Source organism: Rhinopithecus roxellana, chromosome 4, assembly GCF_007565055.1.
Source record: "Rhinopithecus roxellana isolate Shanxi Qingling chromosome 4, ASM756505v1, whole genome shotgun sequence".
Classification (NCBI taxonomy): domain Eukaryota; kingdom Metazoa; phylum Chordata; class Mammalia; order Primates; family Cercopithecidae; genus Rhinopithecus; species Rhinopithecus roxellana.
In genome coordinates, this window is record NC_044552.1 from 66,583,896 (window position 1) to 66,598,145 (window position 14,250).

The 14,250-nt window shown below is 43.5% G+C and overlaps 1 protein-coding gene across 2 annotated transcripts in view; it reads right to left on the bottom strand.

Moving 5' to 3' along the window:
• Window positions 1-1,524: 1,524 nt before the first annotated feature.
• The window catches only part of CNKSR3 (CNKSR family member 3), a 106,150-nt gene continuing 93,424 nt past the window's right edge, over window positions 1,525-14,250 (bottom strand). For both annotated transcript variants that reach the window (XM_010357553.2, XM_030928339.1), the window contains exons 10-13: window positions 10,521-10,645; window positions 6,877-7,085; window positions 6,293-6,382; window positions 1,525-2,377 (exon numbers count right to left, since the gene is read on the bottom strand). In XM_010357553.2, the coding sequence (XP_010355855.1) occupies window positions 2,079-2,377; window positions 6,293-6,382; window positions 6,877-7,085; window positions 10,521-10,645 (723 nt within the window). In that variant the 3' untranslated portion in view covers window positions 1,525-2,078. The remainder of the gene's footprint in view (window positions 2,378-6,292; window positions 6,383-6,876; window positions 7,086-10,520; window positions 10,646-14,250) is intronic.

The following is a 14,250-nucleotide window of genomic DNA, read 5'->3' on the forward strand; positions in this document are numbered from 1 at the left end:
AAGGCCGGCAGATCACTTGAGGTCGGGAGTTCGAGACCAGCCTGGCCAACATGGTGAAACTCGATCTCCACTAAAAATACAAAAATTAGCCAGGCATGGTGGCAGGCACCTATAATCCCAGCTACATGGGAGGCTGAGGCAGGAGAATCACTTGAACCTGGAAGGTGGAGGTTGCAGTGAGCTGAGATTGTGCCACTGCACTCAAGCCTGGGCAACAGATTGAGACTCCATCTCAAAAAAAAAAAAAAAAAAAAAAAAAAAAAAAAAAAAAAAAAAAAAATCCTGACTGAATTCAGTCACAGTAATAATACACGAGTGGTTGCTAGTTCCTTTAACCACACCAGAGGCATTTTAAAGGGAAGACGTTTCCTAACTCCAGTGATTTTCATGGGCTGAATTCCAGGCAGTTCAGCAAACTCAACAATTCGGTGGTGTGAGAAAGGGCATTTTGGAGTAGGGGATTTCAGCTCTGCCTAGGAAGATACCTCAGAAAATTCCCCTCGTGCAATTTCATTTTGCACATGCTTCTCCTGTTCTTCCATTTCTAATCCATAAAATCCCAAAATGCTTGGGAGGGTTTATTTTGATTTTTTTTTAACAATAGTGCCCTGCTGGTAACAGCCACAGTCACTTGCTAATCTGAAGATACCTTGCACTTTCTCTTTCACTAGCTTCGTGTATGACGCAAAACAGAAATATTTCAATTACAGGTGACTAAGAGTAAGAAAAATATACAACTATATTTAAAATACTTAAATTAACAAGATAGTACTTTTCCATTCTAACAAAATATCATACATTCAGTTTAAACAAGAGTTAATATCCAGACACACGTTTTCAAAATACCTGATGCTAGTTGAAAATTAGTGACCATGAGGCTTTCCAAGATATTTCTAATTAGCAAACTGTGTACAATTTTGAAGAACTGTACACACTGTGCTGGAAGACAGACACTGAACAGGTCAAAATGCAAACTGATGTATCTTTCATCAACCTAAATCTTGTTGCTTCACTTTTCTAAATGATACTTTGGCTGTCAGCGAATCTTATCGCTTCTTTTCCTTAAAGACAATAATATATAACAACAACACCCCACACAAATAACCATAAACTTCTTTGTGTGAAATAAGCCCTATCAAAATGTGTTCATGTGTTTCTGTACCAACTGATCTATACTGAGACTGTCATGAAAAAGGTCTCAAATAAGTGTAACAGGCCTACACTTAAACCTCTGCCTCAAAGGAGAAATCGGATACTTGCCACGTTATTGCAAAGTCAAAGCTGCTACACTTACAAATATGGTACATAGTTTAGAAAAATCAAATCAAGGCCGGGTGCGGTGGCTCAAGCCTGTAATCCCAGCACTTTGGGAGGCCGAGACGGGTGGATCACGAGGTCAGGAGATCGAGACCATCCTGGCGAACATGGTGAAACCCCATCTCTACTAAAAAAATACAAAAAACTAGCTGGGCAAGGTGGCAGGCACCTGTAGTCCCAGCTACTCGGGAGACTGAGGCAGGAGAATGGCGTAAACCTGGGAGGCGGAGCTTGCAATGAGCTGAGATCCGGCCACTGCACCCCAGCCTGGGCGACAGAGCCAGACTCTGTCTCAAAAAAAAAGAAAAATCAAATCAAAAATGTTTTCTCACTGGCTTTTTCAGATAAAGAAGTTGGACCACAAACCAACACATCTGTGTGAAAATAGCCACCAATTTTAGTCCCCCCAGCCCCTCAGAGAGGAACAATGCCACCAGTCCCTCACAATGACCATAATATCTCTGGCCAGGACTGCGATTTCTAATGTGTGTCTCCACATTTTGTCTTTGGGGAAGCAAGACAAACAGGCTCTACTCATTTTCCTCCTTTTGTCTCCACAAGCCAGCACCTAAGATCCTCTGAATTTGTTCCCATCCAATCCTGCAAACTTCCAAGAAGGGCAGTACATAACTTTTCAAAAAGAAAAAGAAATTACATAAGGTCACTACATAATACTGAGGCTGAAACGGGAAGAGGCTGTCCACTGTAAAAGCAAGGCACTTGGGGCAGGAGCCAGGCAGGTGGCCTGAGCAGGGTCCCTCTCAGTGAGTCAACAGTTTCAGGCGCGTAAACCAGCTGACCAGGAGGGACGGTTCTGTGGACGAGGACTTCGTAGCTGAGGAGCCCGATTTCTTTTTGGTCCCATCCTCCTGGAACGGAATCGTGGCGCTGCTGTGGAGATCTGAGTTGACGTAGCACCTGCTTCCTCGGATGTAGTCCGCACCCCGGACCAGATGCCGCTCGGTCGTGGGTCTGGAGAACCGGTATGGGTGAGAGGAGCTCTCTTCGATGATCGGGGGAATCCGTTCGTTACTGAAATACCGGCAAAGGGCGTCCTCCCCTGTTGACAGATAAAGTCCATTAAAATCACAATCCCGGTGGGGCGCGGTGGCTCAAGCCTCTAATCTCAGCACTTTGGGAGGTCGAGGCAGGTGGATCATGAGGTCAAGAGATCAAGACCATCCTGGCCAACATGGTGAACCCCCATCTCTACTAAAAATACAAAAATTAGCTGGTGTGGTGGTGGGCGCCTGTAGTCCCAGCTATTCAAAGAATCATTTGAACCCAGGAGGCAGAGGTTGCAGTGAGTCGAGATCGCGCCACTGCACTCCAGCCTGGTGATAGAGTGAGACTGTCTCAAAATAAAGAAATAAAAGTCACAATCCCCTGCACAGTGCTCTTTGGAGGGCCCTCAGCCTGCCCAGACTTCTGCCACCACCCTGAATGTGGGCACCATACCCTGCTCTCCTCCCTGGATTGGCCACAAGGTCCCACATGTAGCTGAGCCCACCAATGGGTGCTCTGGAAGCAGAAATGGGAAAGATCCCTCACACTTCAGGCTGCTTTAGCACCTGAGAGGTAACACACGGGGCTCCTTTAATGGGTGGGGATCAGAGACTGTAGTGCCCTGCGATGGCTGAACAAGAACTGTTTATGCATTGTTTAATGCAGGACATTAAAGTCAGGCATTCAGGGACATTCCTGAACAAGGAAAAGAGTGATCCTGCCCTAACTGCCAGCAGACCCCCTGGGATGGGGATGGAATGTTAAGAAACTTAATACAAAGTTAAAATACGGGACACTTTGGTAACATGTAGCATCCTTGTGAAGCAGAAATTCTACACCCCAAAATATGCAAAGATCTACGGGCATGGATGCTTACTGAAACATTTATTTTTATGCTTATTTTTATTTTTTGAAACAGGGTCTCACACTGTCATTCAGGCTGGAGTGCAGTGGTGCCATCTCAGCTAGTTGCAGCCTCCATCTCCCAGGCTCAAGTGATCCTCCCACCTCAGCCTCCCAAGTAGCTGGGACTACAGGTGCACACAACCACACCCAGCTGGTCTCAAAAATCCTGAGCTCAAGCGATCTGTTAGGCTCAGCATCCCAAAATGTTGGGATTATAGGCATGAGCCACCACACCTAGCCTACTGAAACATTTAGAATTTGAAAAAAACAAACAAAAATAACCTAAATTTCTAAGAGTGGCATGTTGAATAAATAGGCACTACAGCCATAAGATGGCATACTAATACGGCTATATTCTTTTAAAATATGTCTAGATAATATTCATTTTTACATAGTATTATTGAGTATTTACTTCTCCACTTTTTTTTTTTTTTGAGATGGAGTCTCGCTCTGTTGCCCGGTCTTGAATGCAATGGTGTGGTCTGGGCTCACTGCAACCTCCACCTCCCAGGTTCAAGTGATTCTCCTGCCTCAGCCTCCCAAACAGCTGAGATTACAGGTGCCCGCCACCACACCTGGCTAATTTTTGTATTTTTAGTACAGATGGGGTTTCACCATGTTGGCCAGGTTGGTCTCGAATTGCTGACCTCGTGATCCACCTGCCTCGGCCTCCCAAAGTGCTGGGATTACAGGTGTGAGTCACTGTGCCCGGCCAACTTCTCCCATTTTGCACTTTTTTCTAAGTATATAAATGTGAATACAGGAACAACTGGAAATCACACGAAACATTCACAGTGATTATTTCTTAGGCTGGAGAAACAGATTCCAGCTGAGTTTTATTTTCTCATGCCTTCCACGTTTTTCAATGTACTTGCTTTGCTTTTGTAATGAAAGGGGAACAGTCACATCTAAAACGTGCCCATTTTTAAAAAGCCACATGTTGTGTAAGTCTATTTATATGAAATGTCCAGAATAGACAAATCCACAAAGTAGATGAATGCCTGTCAGGGGCTGAAGGAGGACGGAATTGGGAGTGACTGCTAAAAGGCACAAGGTTTCTTTTTGGGGTGACAAAAATGTTCTGGAATAGTGGCAGCTGGTGCACAACTCTGTGAATATACTAAAACCCACCTGATTGTATATTTTAAAAGGCTGAACTTCATGCAATGAGTTATATCCCAATAAAACTGTTATTTTTAAAGTGGCTGTGTGTAGATGGATACCTTTATTCCAAAACAATCATGCAAGAAAAATATGGAAGGAGGTGTGGAGGGAACAAGTATTTTTCCACTTCCCAATTTCACACCCCCTAACCCCGACACTTCATCTTTCCATGTATAAAATAAATAAAAGGCTCAACCCAGACTCAGAAGAACAGTAAGGAAGATGTTAACGTGTCTAAATCTAAACAAAGGACAGCCCTGCCACCTGCTGACTGCTCCACAGATACTCACACGTTAACTAAGGTGATCTTGAATGGTACCCAGGCATCTCTCCCTTTTTCACTTTAGCGTAATAGAGGTGATATGCATACTTAGGTGACAAACTTTACCAAGTCCCTAGAAAGGGTGAGGGGTCAATCAATCCCTTTGGAAGGTTAGGCCTCCAGAATTTTTTCTTCTTCCTTTTACTATCTAAAGCCTATTGTACTTAACTTTTCAACTGCCCTTTGTTTCAACAACTGCAAAAACAATGTTATAGTGTTCTGCCAATGATGATAATCAAATGCAATCTGGCAATAAAATGAGAATGTTTTAAAACATTTCACTCAAGACTAGTGTAATAACCAGTGACTTTGATTACAGGGTGAATTAAACACAAATTTCTTTTCAAATAGTAATTTCCTTCTAACACAAGAAGGATTTGGAAGAAAAAAAATCCATGTTTGTTCATCAGAAATCAAACAAACTCCAAAAATAAAAGTAACAAAATCTAGAATAAGATTGTTTAGGGCCGGGCGCGGTGGCTCAAGCCTGTAATCCCAGCACTTTGGGAGGCCGAGACGGGCGGATCACGAGGTCAGGAGATCAAGACCATCCTGGCTAACATGGTGAAACCCTGTCTCTACTAAAAATACAAAAAACTAGCCGGGCGACCTGGCGGGCGCCTGTAGTCCCAGCTACTCGGGAGGCTGAGGCAGGAGAATGGCGTGAACCCGGGAGGCGGAGCTTGCAGTGAGCTGAGATCCGGCCACTGCACTCCAGCCTGGGCGACAGAGCGAGACTCCGTCTCAAAAAAAAAAAAAAAAAAAAAAAAAAAAAAAAAAAAAAAAAAAGATTGTTTAATGAAAACTGGGCATGGTGGCACAGTGGGTCTATAACACCAGCTATACAGGAAGCTGAAGTGGGAAGATCACTTGAACCCAGGAGTTCAAGGCCAGCTTGGACAACATAGTAAGACTCCATCTCAATTTTAAAAAATAAATTTTAAAAAAGATTGTCTAACGAATAATTTATTTCTATTTATTAAAAAATTAGACCACTGGCTGGGTATGGTAGCACATGCCTGTAATTCCAGCACTTTGGGAGGCTGAGGCAGGAAGACCACTTATGGTTAGGAGTTTGAGACCAGCCTGGACAACATATTGAGACCCTGTCTCTACCAAAAAAAAAAAAATAGCTAGAAGTGGCAGTGTGGACCTGTAGTCCCTGCTACTTGGGAGGCTGAGGCAGGAGGATTGCTTGAGTCCAGGAGCTCAAGGCTACAGTGAGGTATGATCATACCACTGCACTCCAGCCTGTGCAACAGAGCAAGACCCTGTCTCTAAAAAATAAATGAAAACATAAAAATTAGACCATTAAAGTCTACAGCCTTTTTACAGCACTCAATGCTAATTAGGATATTTACAATCACTAACTAGGATGACGTAATTTTGCCATTCTAGAAATAAGTAGGATCTTAAAGATCTTCCGCAGTCCTGATTTTATAGATGAGAAAATGGGGCTCAGAGAGGCCAACTATTCAGTCTACTTATTATAACACATTTACAAACAGAGGTGAAACCAGGGCCTGGGTCTGTTCACTCCCCATTTGCTGCTCCTTGGTTTGCTTGACTTAAACATACCTTTCCTGCCATGACCTCGAGGTCTGGCAAAAGGGTCCACAATCCCCATCCAGTTCCCATCAGCAGGCATGGACAAAGGCCGTGGCTTGCCTTCAGAGGGACGAGAGAGAAGGTGACAAATTTGATGAGTTCTGGAACTTTAGTGAATCCTTGCCTTTATTTATAACTTAGACCTCACAATATCACACCCACTTAGACAGAAGCAATAACAAATTTTAAAATAAGAAAAGTATTTTAAAGCACTGTATTTCCATAGCAGGCAATTAAGATAGAGGCACATTAAACTTGAGCCTGTGAGTCTACAGAGCAAAGCAACTCCAAAGCTAAAACCCAGGCACTGAAAGTTAAAATTGTAACATGATCTCACCCAGTTGGGCTTTGATGCCAGGCAGAGTAATGACTCAACAAGGATCCGCTTGAGAGAAATGAATAAAGGTCTCATACTTAGAATTTCATTGAGGTTTATGTTTTCCTCAGATTACTCTTAAAGTCTGCCAAATTCATCCAACAGTTCCAACTAAGGCAGGGGGCGGGGAGGAGAAGTCAAGGCCGACGGCAGAACAAGACAAACACTCGAAACTTACCATAAGATGGTGTTTTCTCTCTCATTTTTGTGGGCAGAATGTTGGTTTCCACCGAATAACCAGGCAACTGATCCGAGTCGGCAATGGTAAATCTTCGTCTCCGGCTTTCCTGGTCCAAGAAGGAATTCGGGGACTCTGAACCCTTAGGACCAGGCAGTGGTTGTTTGCACTTACTGGACCCTCCATAAACAAAACTGCCATTCTCATCCCTGGAAGATAATATGGGCAATACTTAAGTTGTTTACAAAGATGTTCTCATACTGAAGAATTCCAGCAGTCCTGCTACCTCCACACACAGAAGATAACTTAAATTCTCCTTTTCCACTGGGGGAAAAGCGTTCCTTTTGTCAACCCCAGTTGCCACTCAAATACATACAGATCCTATTACACTAGAGCCAAATACCATGATGTGATGAAATATAAGAATAAATGCAGGCCAGACATGGTAGCTCCTGCCTATAATCCCAGCACTTAGGGAGGCCGAGGCAGGTGGATCACCTGAAGTCAGGAGTTCAAGACCAGCCTGACAAACAAGGTGAAACTCCATCTCTACTAAAAATACAAAAATTAGTGGGGCGTGGTGGCGGGCACCTATAGTCCCAGCTACTCGGGAGGCTGAGACAGGAGAATTGCTTGAACCCAGGAGGCAGAGGTTATGGGTAATGGAGCGCCATCCTGGGCAATGGAGTGAAACTCCATCTCAAAAAAAAAAGAAAAAAAAAAGAGTAAATGCAGGGTTTTTAAAATAGATATATCTAAACAAATATACCTTTGAAAAGACAGCTCTGGTTTTCCTGTGCTTCTGTGTGTAGCTGAATATCCTATTTACTACAGCAATCACACGTTAAGGTATGCTCTAGCAAACCATGTTTTTCATGCCAAAAGTTGTATCTTTGCCAAAATCCAGCAAAAAAGACTCTTGATATATAATGAAGTTATTATATTTGAAAACCATGTCAAAAGATACAAAGGAACCTTTCTTTTTTTTTTTTTTTTTGAGACGGAGTCTTGCTCTGCCACGCAGGCTGGACTGCAGTGGCATGATCTCGGCTCACTGCAAGCTCTGCCTTCTGGGTTCACACCATTCTCCTGCCTCAGCCTCCCGAGTAGCTGGGACTACAGGCGCCCGCCACCATGCCGGGCTAATTTTTTTGTATTTTATAGTGGAGATGGGGTTTCACCGTGTTAGCCAGGATGGTCTCAATCTCCTGACCTCATGATCTGCCCGCCTCAGCCTCCTAAAGTGCTGGGATTACAGGCGTGAGCCACCACGCAGCCAAAGGAACCTTTATAGTAACCAATGGAGAGTGATTCTTTTCTGAACCAAATACTACAAAACCAACAAAAGTTGGATACACCGATTCCATCCTAATTCTACCTACCTGTCAGTTTAAAGTGTAGGATTGAGTCCAAGTTACCAGCTGATTAGATTTTTCTGCACTTGGTAAATTCCATTAGGCAAATCAGGACAAAAACTGCTAGACAAAATACAGAATCAACTGATTCCCAAAGCAATCTACTAATCAGCCATGCCTGTGTGTGGTATTCCCAGGTGGGATGGCACCCACCTACCCCTCCCACCCACAAATATATCTCCTTCCATACCTTTAAACCTGGCATATAACTCCCCATTCACAAAGTTTCCATGACTCATGACTGGTTTCTTGGTAATCCATTCACATTTTTCATTCCTCAGAAAATCCTTCATGGGTGGTGTGTTTGTGCACTCTCAAAAGCGTCCTCCCAAGCAGTTTAATCCAGTTCTCTTTCTAGCCCCAGGTTCCTTTATCTCTCACTATGTACACACCACTCCTTTTCTTGCCACTACTCCAGCAACCCAGACAAGAACACTCTGGATCAAGGGAGGGCATCCACCTCCAGTTTCTGATAAAACAATCCACACATTAGTCATCGTGGAATGCTGTGCTCTCTATATGCGGAGGCAAAGACTACCTGTAACTTTAAACACACTTAAGATCCCGCGAACCAGAATGCCCCGATCACCTGAGGTACATTCGTACATGCTGTAATAAGTTCTGAGTAAACCAAGACTCAAGGAAACAGAAAACATCTCTGCACCCAAAACAGAAGAAATACAATGAAGCAAATACCTCAGCTTCAAATGAAAACTAGTAAACAACAAATTCTGATATAAAGTAAAATGTCACTGTAATAAAATCCAGCCTGAACTTTGTTTTATGAAATATTATAGCCTAATCATATATTTCTCAATATATGCTTGAATTGTTGAATAAGACCCTGGTAGTTCTATAGGGTCAAGGACCAAGTCTGTTTTGTGTCAGATGGTAACCCAGACCCAATACTCAGGAAAGATATGCTGAATAAATGAGCCAGATTGTCTAGTTTTATCAACATATATAAATATGTGAGTTGATTAAAATAAGCCTAGATCACACCTAAATCATCCTGTACACTCTATATACCACCCTCATTATACCATACAGTATTTAAGTTAGCCATGAAGAAAGCAACTATCTTTTAAGAATTTATGGTACACACACACACACACACACACACACACACACAAATATGAAATGTTCATACCTACAGTCACATGGGTTTGCGTTTTCTTGTTTTTGAGACTAGGTCTCACTGTGTTGTCCAGGCTGGAGTGCAGTGGCGTGCAGGGTGTACTGCAGTCTCAACCTCCTGGGCTCAAGTGATCCTACCACCTCAACCTCCTAAGTAGCTAAGACCACAGGTGCACACAACCACACCCAGCTAATTTTTAAAATTTTTTGTAGAGATGGGGCCTTACTATATTCCCCAGGCTGGTCTTGAACTTCTGGGCTCAAGCAATCCTCCTGAACCGGCCTTCCAAAGTGTGGAAATATCGGTGTGAGCCACCATACCTGGCCACATAGGTTTTTTTCAAGTTCTATGAAGAACACATCTTTCTCAGCAAAATCAAGCTGCAACTCTCATTAATCTCACAGAAATACTTATCATCTATCCCCTCAAGATGAATTTACCATGGAGTTAATGAAACTTAACCTGCAGGGCCTCCAACAGACCCTTCCAAGGTCCCAGGAGAGCATGTTTTCATTCATTTTTCAAAAGGTATTGCTATATCCTTTTCTTTGTTTCTTTTTTGAGACAGGGTCTCGCTCTGTCACCCAGCCTGGAGTGCAATGGCACAAACTCTGCTCACTGCAACCTCCACCTCCTGGGCTCAAACAATTTTTCTGCCTCAGCCTCCTGAGCTAGGACTACAGGCATCTGCCACCACACTCGGTTAATTTTTGTATTTTTTTGTAGAGATGATGTTTCACCATGTTACCCAGGCTGGTCTTGAACTCCTGAGCTCAAGTGATCTGTTTGCCTCAGCCACCCAAAGTGCTGGGATTACAGGTGTGAGCCACCACACCTGGCCAGTATTGCCATATTCTTTTCTCAAAAGGGTCCTCCCCACCAAACTGTATAGCTTCAAGCCCCACAGAACCTAGATCTGTCCCTATATTCCTATAAAGTAAGGCTGATCATACTTCTAATGGTAGTTCAAGATTCATCCCTGTCATACTGTGGCTCAGCAACTTCCTCTCTCAAGATCCTCTTTTCACACCACCATTTACAAACACCACCAACAGGAGACGAGCCTACCATGACAATGGACAGCAACATACCGGGGAGAGTAGGGAACAGCTGGCGGAGGAGGAATATAAAGATCCAGGATGGCTGACTTCTCCTTCTTCAGCGAGGTATCCATAGTGCTTTCAGGGGACTGGGTTGTCGTAGGTGGAGGTGAGGTCTGAAACAGGAGTAACACAGCAATGCAAAGAGTGGAGATCAATTCAGAGATGATTCTTGGTGTTCATTTCCCCTTCCCCAAACCAACACCAACCCCGTGTCTGAACAGGGACTGAGGTCATTCATGTGTTTATAGATATTTGCAATATTTAACTTACATTCTTCTTTGAAACCCTTAGAATTAGCTGAGAGATTTGAAAGACGATGTATAGTGGCAAGAAGCAGAGGCTTAGCAGCCAGGTGCCAGGGTTATGATTCTAGCTCTGAGGAAATTACTTAAACATCTGTGGCCTCCCTTTCCTCCTCTGTAAAGGAGTGATACTGATAATATCTCTTGCATAGAGCTGCAGTGAGAGTTAGATGAGTTCGTTCATGAAAATTATTAGCAAGGTCGGGTATGGTGGTTCACGCCTGTTATCCCAGCACTTTCGGAGGCCAAGGTGGATGGATTGCTTGAGCTCAGGACTTCGAGACCACCCTGGGCAACGTGGCAAAACCCCATCCCTACAAAAAAAATATAAAAATTAGCCTGGTGTGGTGACACACGCCTGTAGTTCCAGCTACTTGAGATGATGAAATGGGAGGGCTGCTTGAGCCCAGGAGGGAGAAGGTGCAGTGAGCCACGAGTGTACCACTGCACTCCAGCCTGGGTAACAGAGCAAGACTCTGTCAAAAAAAAAAAAAAAAAGGGAGGGAGGGAGGGAGGAAAGGAAAGGAAAGGAAAAAGGAAAAAGGAAAAAGGAAAAAGGAAAAAGGAAAAAAAAGGAAAAAGGAAAAAGGAAAAAGGAAAGGAAAGGAAAGGAAAGAAAAAGAAATCAAATCAGTAGCCGCACTACTATTGACTAGAAGTATTGTTTGGAACTCTGGATGTGACCCTGGCTAGACTTACTAGCTGCTTCTTTGTTTGTTTTGTTTTGTTTTCAAATGGAGTCTCGCTCTGTCTCCCAGGCTGGAGCGCAGTGGCGCGATCTCGGCTCAGTGCAACCTGTGCCTCCTGGGTTCAAGTGATTCTCCTACCTCAGCCTCCCAAGTAGCTGGGATTACAGGTGTGCACCACCACACCCAGCTAATTTTTGTATTTTTAGTAGAGACAGGGTTTTGCCATGTTGGCCAGGTTGGTCTCAAACTTCTGACCACAGGTGATCCGCCCACCTCGGCCTCGCAAAGTGCTGGGATTACAGGTGTGAGCCACCACGCTCGGCCCTTATTAGCTGTTTATTGTTGAGCAAGTCACACAATATCTCTGTGCCCCATCTATAACATGAGAATAAATAGGGACAAGAATAGTATCAACATAGGGTGCCTGTGAGAATTAAGATCACACATGTAAACAGCTTAGGACACTGCTTTCCCATAGTAAATACACAACCTTATACCATTTGTTTTAGTACTATATATACATATATGCATTCATATATGTATATAATCTTAATTTCAAATCCACATGGCTGAATTTGAACTATGATATTGGTCTCAAAGGGCATGGTTTTTAATATCTCACGTGAGACCTTCAATCTTACCTTTCTACAGTCTAACAATGACAACAATGATTTTTCTGGTTGGTAAAGAACAGCAAGGAAATCTTGGAGTCAAGGCAGGGAAATATTTGGTGATGGCCAGTGAGACTGTGCTAAGCCCTGGGCAGACATAAAAAGCTACCCTGGTATGTGGGCGCACACCTGTAATAATCCCAGCACTTTGGGAGGCTGAGGCAGGTGGATCACTTGAGCTCAAGAATTCAAGATCAGCCTGGAAAAAATAATGAAGCCCTGTCTCTACTAAAAAAAAAAAAAAAAAAAAAAAAAAAAAAAAAAAAAAAAAGCTACCCTTCAACACTGGTTGTGATGGAAGAGCTCCCTGAAGTGAAACTGTGACCTGATTCTAAGGATTGAAAGGACTGACTAGCCAGTGTGATGGAGCTAGACATGGCCACCAGGAGGTTCACAGAGGACAGCTCATTTTCAGGAGAGATAGCAAGTCACAGGGGCAGGGACTGAGCTTTCAGTCTTCCAGAGTAGAACCCCATATTTTAAACCTTGGTCATTAATGCATAATCTATCAATTCTATTCAATTTGTAATTGATTGACATCTCAACATGTCAATCTTGGACCATATCTGAAAACAGGAGGCCAGGATCCAGATTCTACAAATCTTAGAAGCAAAAGTAAACTAGAACATTTCCACAAAATTGATACTCACTGAAAATACATACATTGATAATTACTTCTATATCAGTAACTCTCATTTACCAGGAGTGTGGCATCAAAACAGAGTGGTGAATGCCTTTTCTATGACAGGTCAACAGAAATGATGTTGAAAAACTTAAGAGCTCTCTTCTGGGAAGGGTTGGTGTCCAGGCACAAAGAATAATGAAGAATGGAACACAGAGAAACCCCCAGGGCTGGGGGCTAACTCTACAGAGTATTTGTCTACCAGAGCTTATATTCTGAAAATATCCTGGGCACATCACAAGAACACTTGGTAGCTAAGCTATAAAATGGTGTCTGCATTTTTATGGTAATTATCTCCCTGGGTCACAGGCAAAATTAGGTGTCTCTATCTCTCACCACCACCTCTTCCTCAAACTGCACAGTTAGTGGGACTTGGCAGGAAAGTAGGCAAAACCAGAGAACATTGCAGAGTGTCCCTTCTTAAGTGAACTTCCAGGGACCAACACTAGCCTGTACTTAAAAATTATTTTCACTCATGTTCTGAACAGATCCACGTGAATTTTCCTCTATTGCCTCAAACTCAATTATGCTCAAAATACCCAACATCTCTTCCCTCCAAATGGCCTCTTTTTTGATTTTCCAATTTTTGTCACCACCCAGGTTCCCTGTCACATTGGGCACTTGCTTCTCCCTGGCCTTGCTGGCCTTTCTCACCCTTACCCCAAAACATTTTCTAATAGTCAACACTATTAAAGAGCAGAGCATGGCTTAGAAAGATTACATACCTTGACTAAGGGTCCCACAACAGCTAGTAAGTGGCAGAACTGGGACCTGAACTCAAGTGGTTCAACTCAGAGGCCACATTCGTAACCACCAGGCTGTGCTGCTTCCTGAGCCCTTCTGATGTGCTTCCCAGTGGCCTCCAGCATTCTTAGTCTTTCACTAAATCACCCGTCACCAGCCTTGCCCAGGACCACATTGCCCTGTATCTACCCTTATACAGCAGCCTCCCTTCTGGTGGTTCTTATGTTTAGATGTTGTTATGTGCTGAACTGTGTCCCCTAAAATTCCTATGTTCAAATTCTCACCCCCAGTACCCAGAAAGTGACAGCATTTGGAGATAGGGTCTTTAAAGAGGTGGTTAAGTTAAAACGGAGGTCATCAGGGTGGGCTCAATCTGACATGACTGCTGTCCCATAAGATTAAGACACAGACACATATGGAGGGAAGACCACACAAGGACAGAGGAAGAAGACCACCATTTGCATGCCAAGGAGAGGGTCCTCAGAATGAAGCCAACTCCACTGACACCTTGACTTTGAACTTCTACCACCTTGTACGGCAGCCCTAGCAGAGTAATAGAGGTATTAATGTCAAAGCAGCTGTCAACCTGTCACCTGTGGGAGAAAGCCCATGCTCCTCAGCCTGACACTC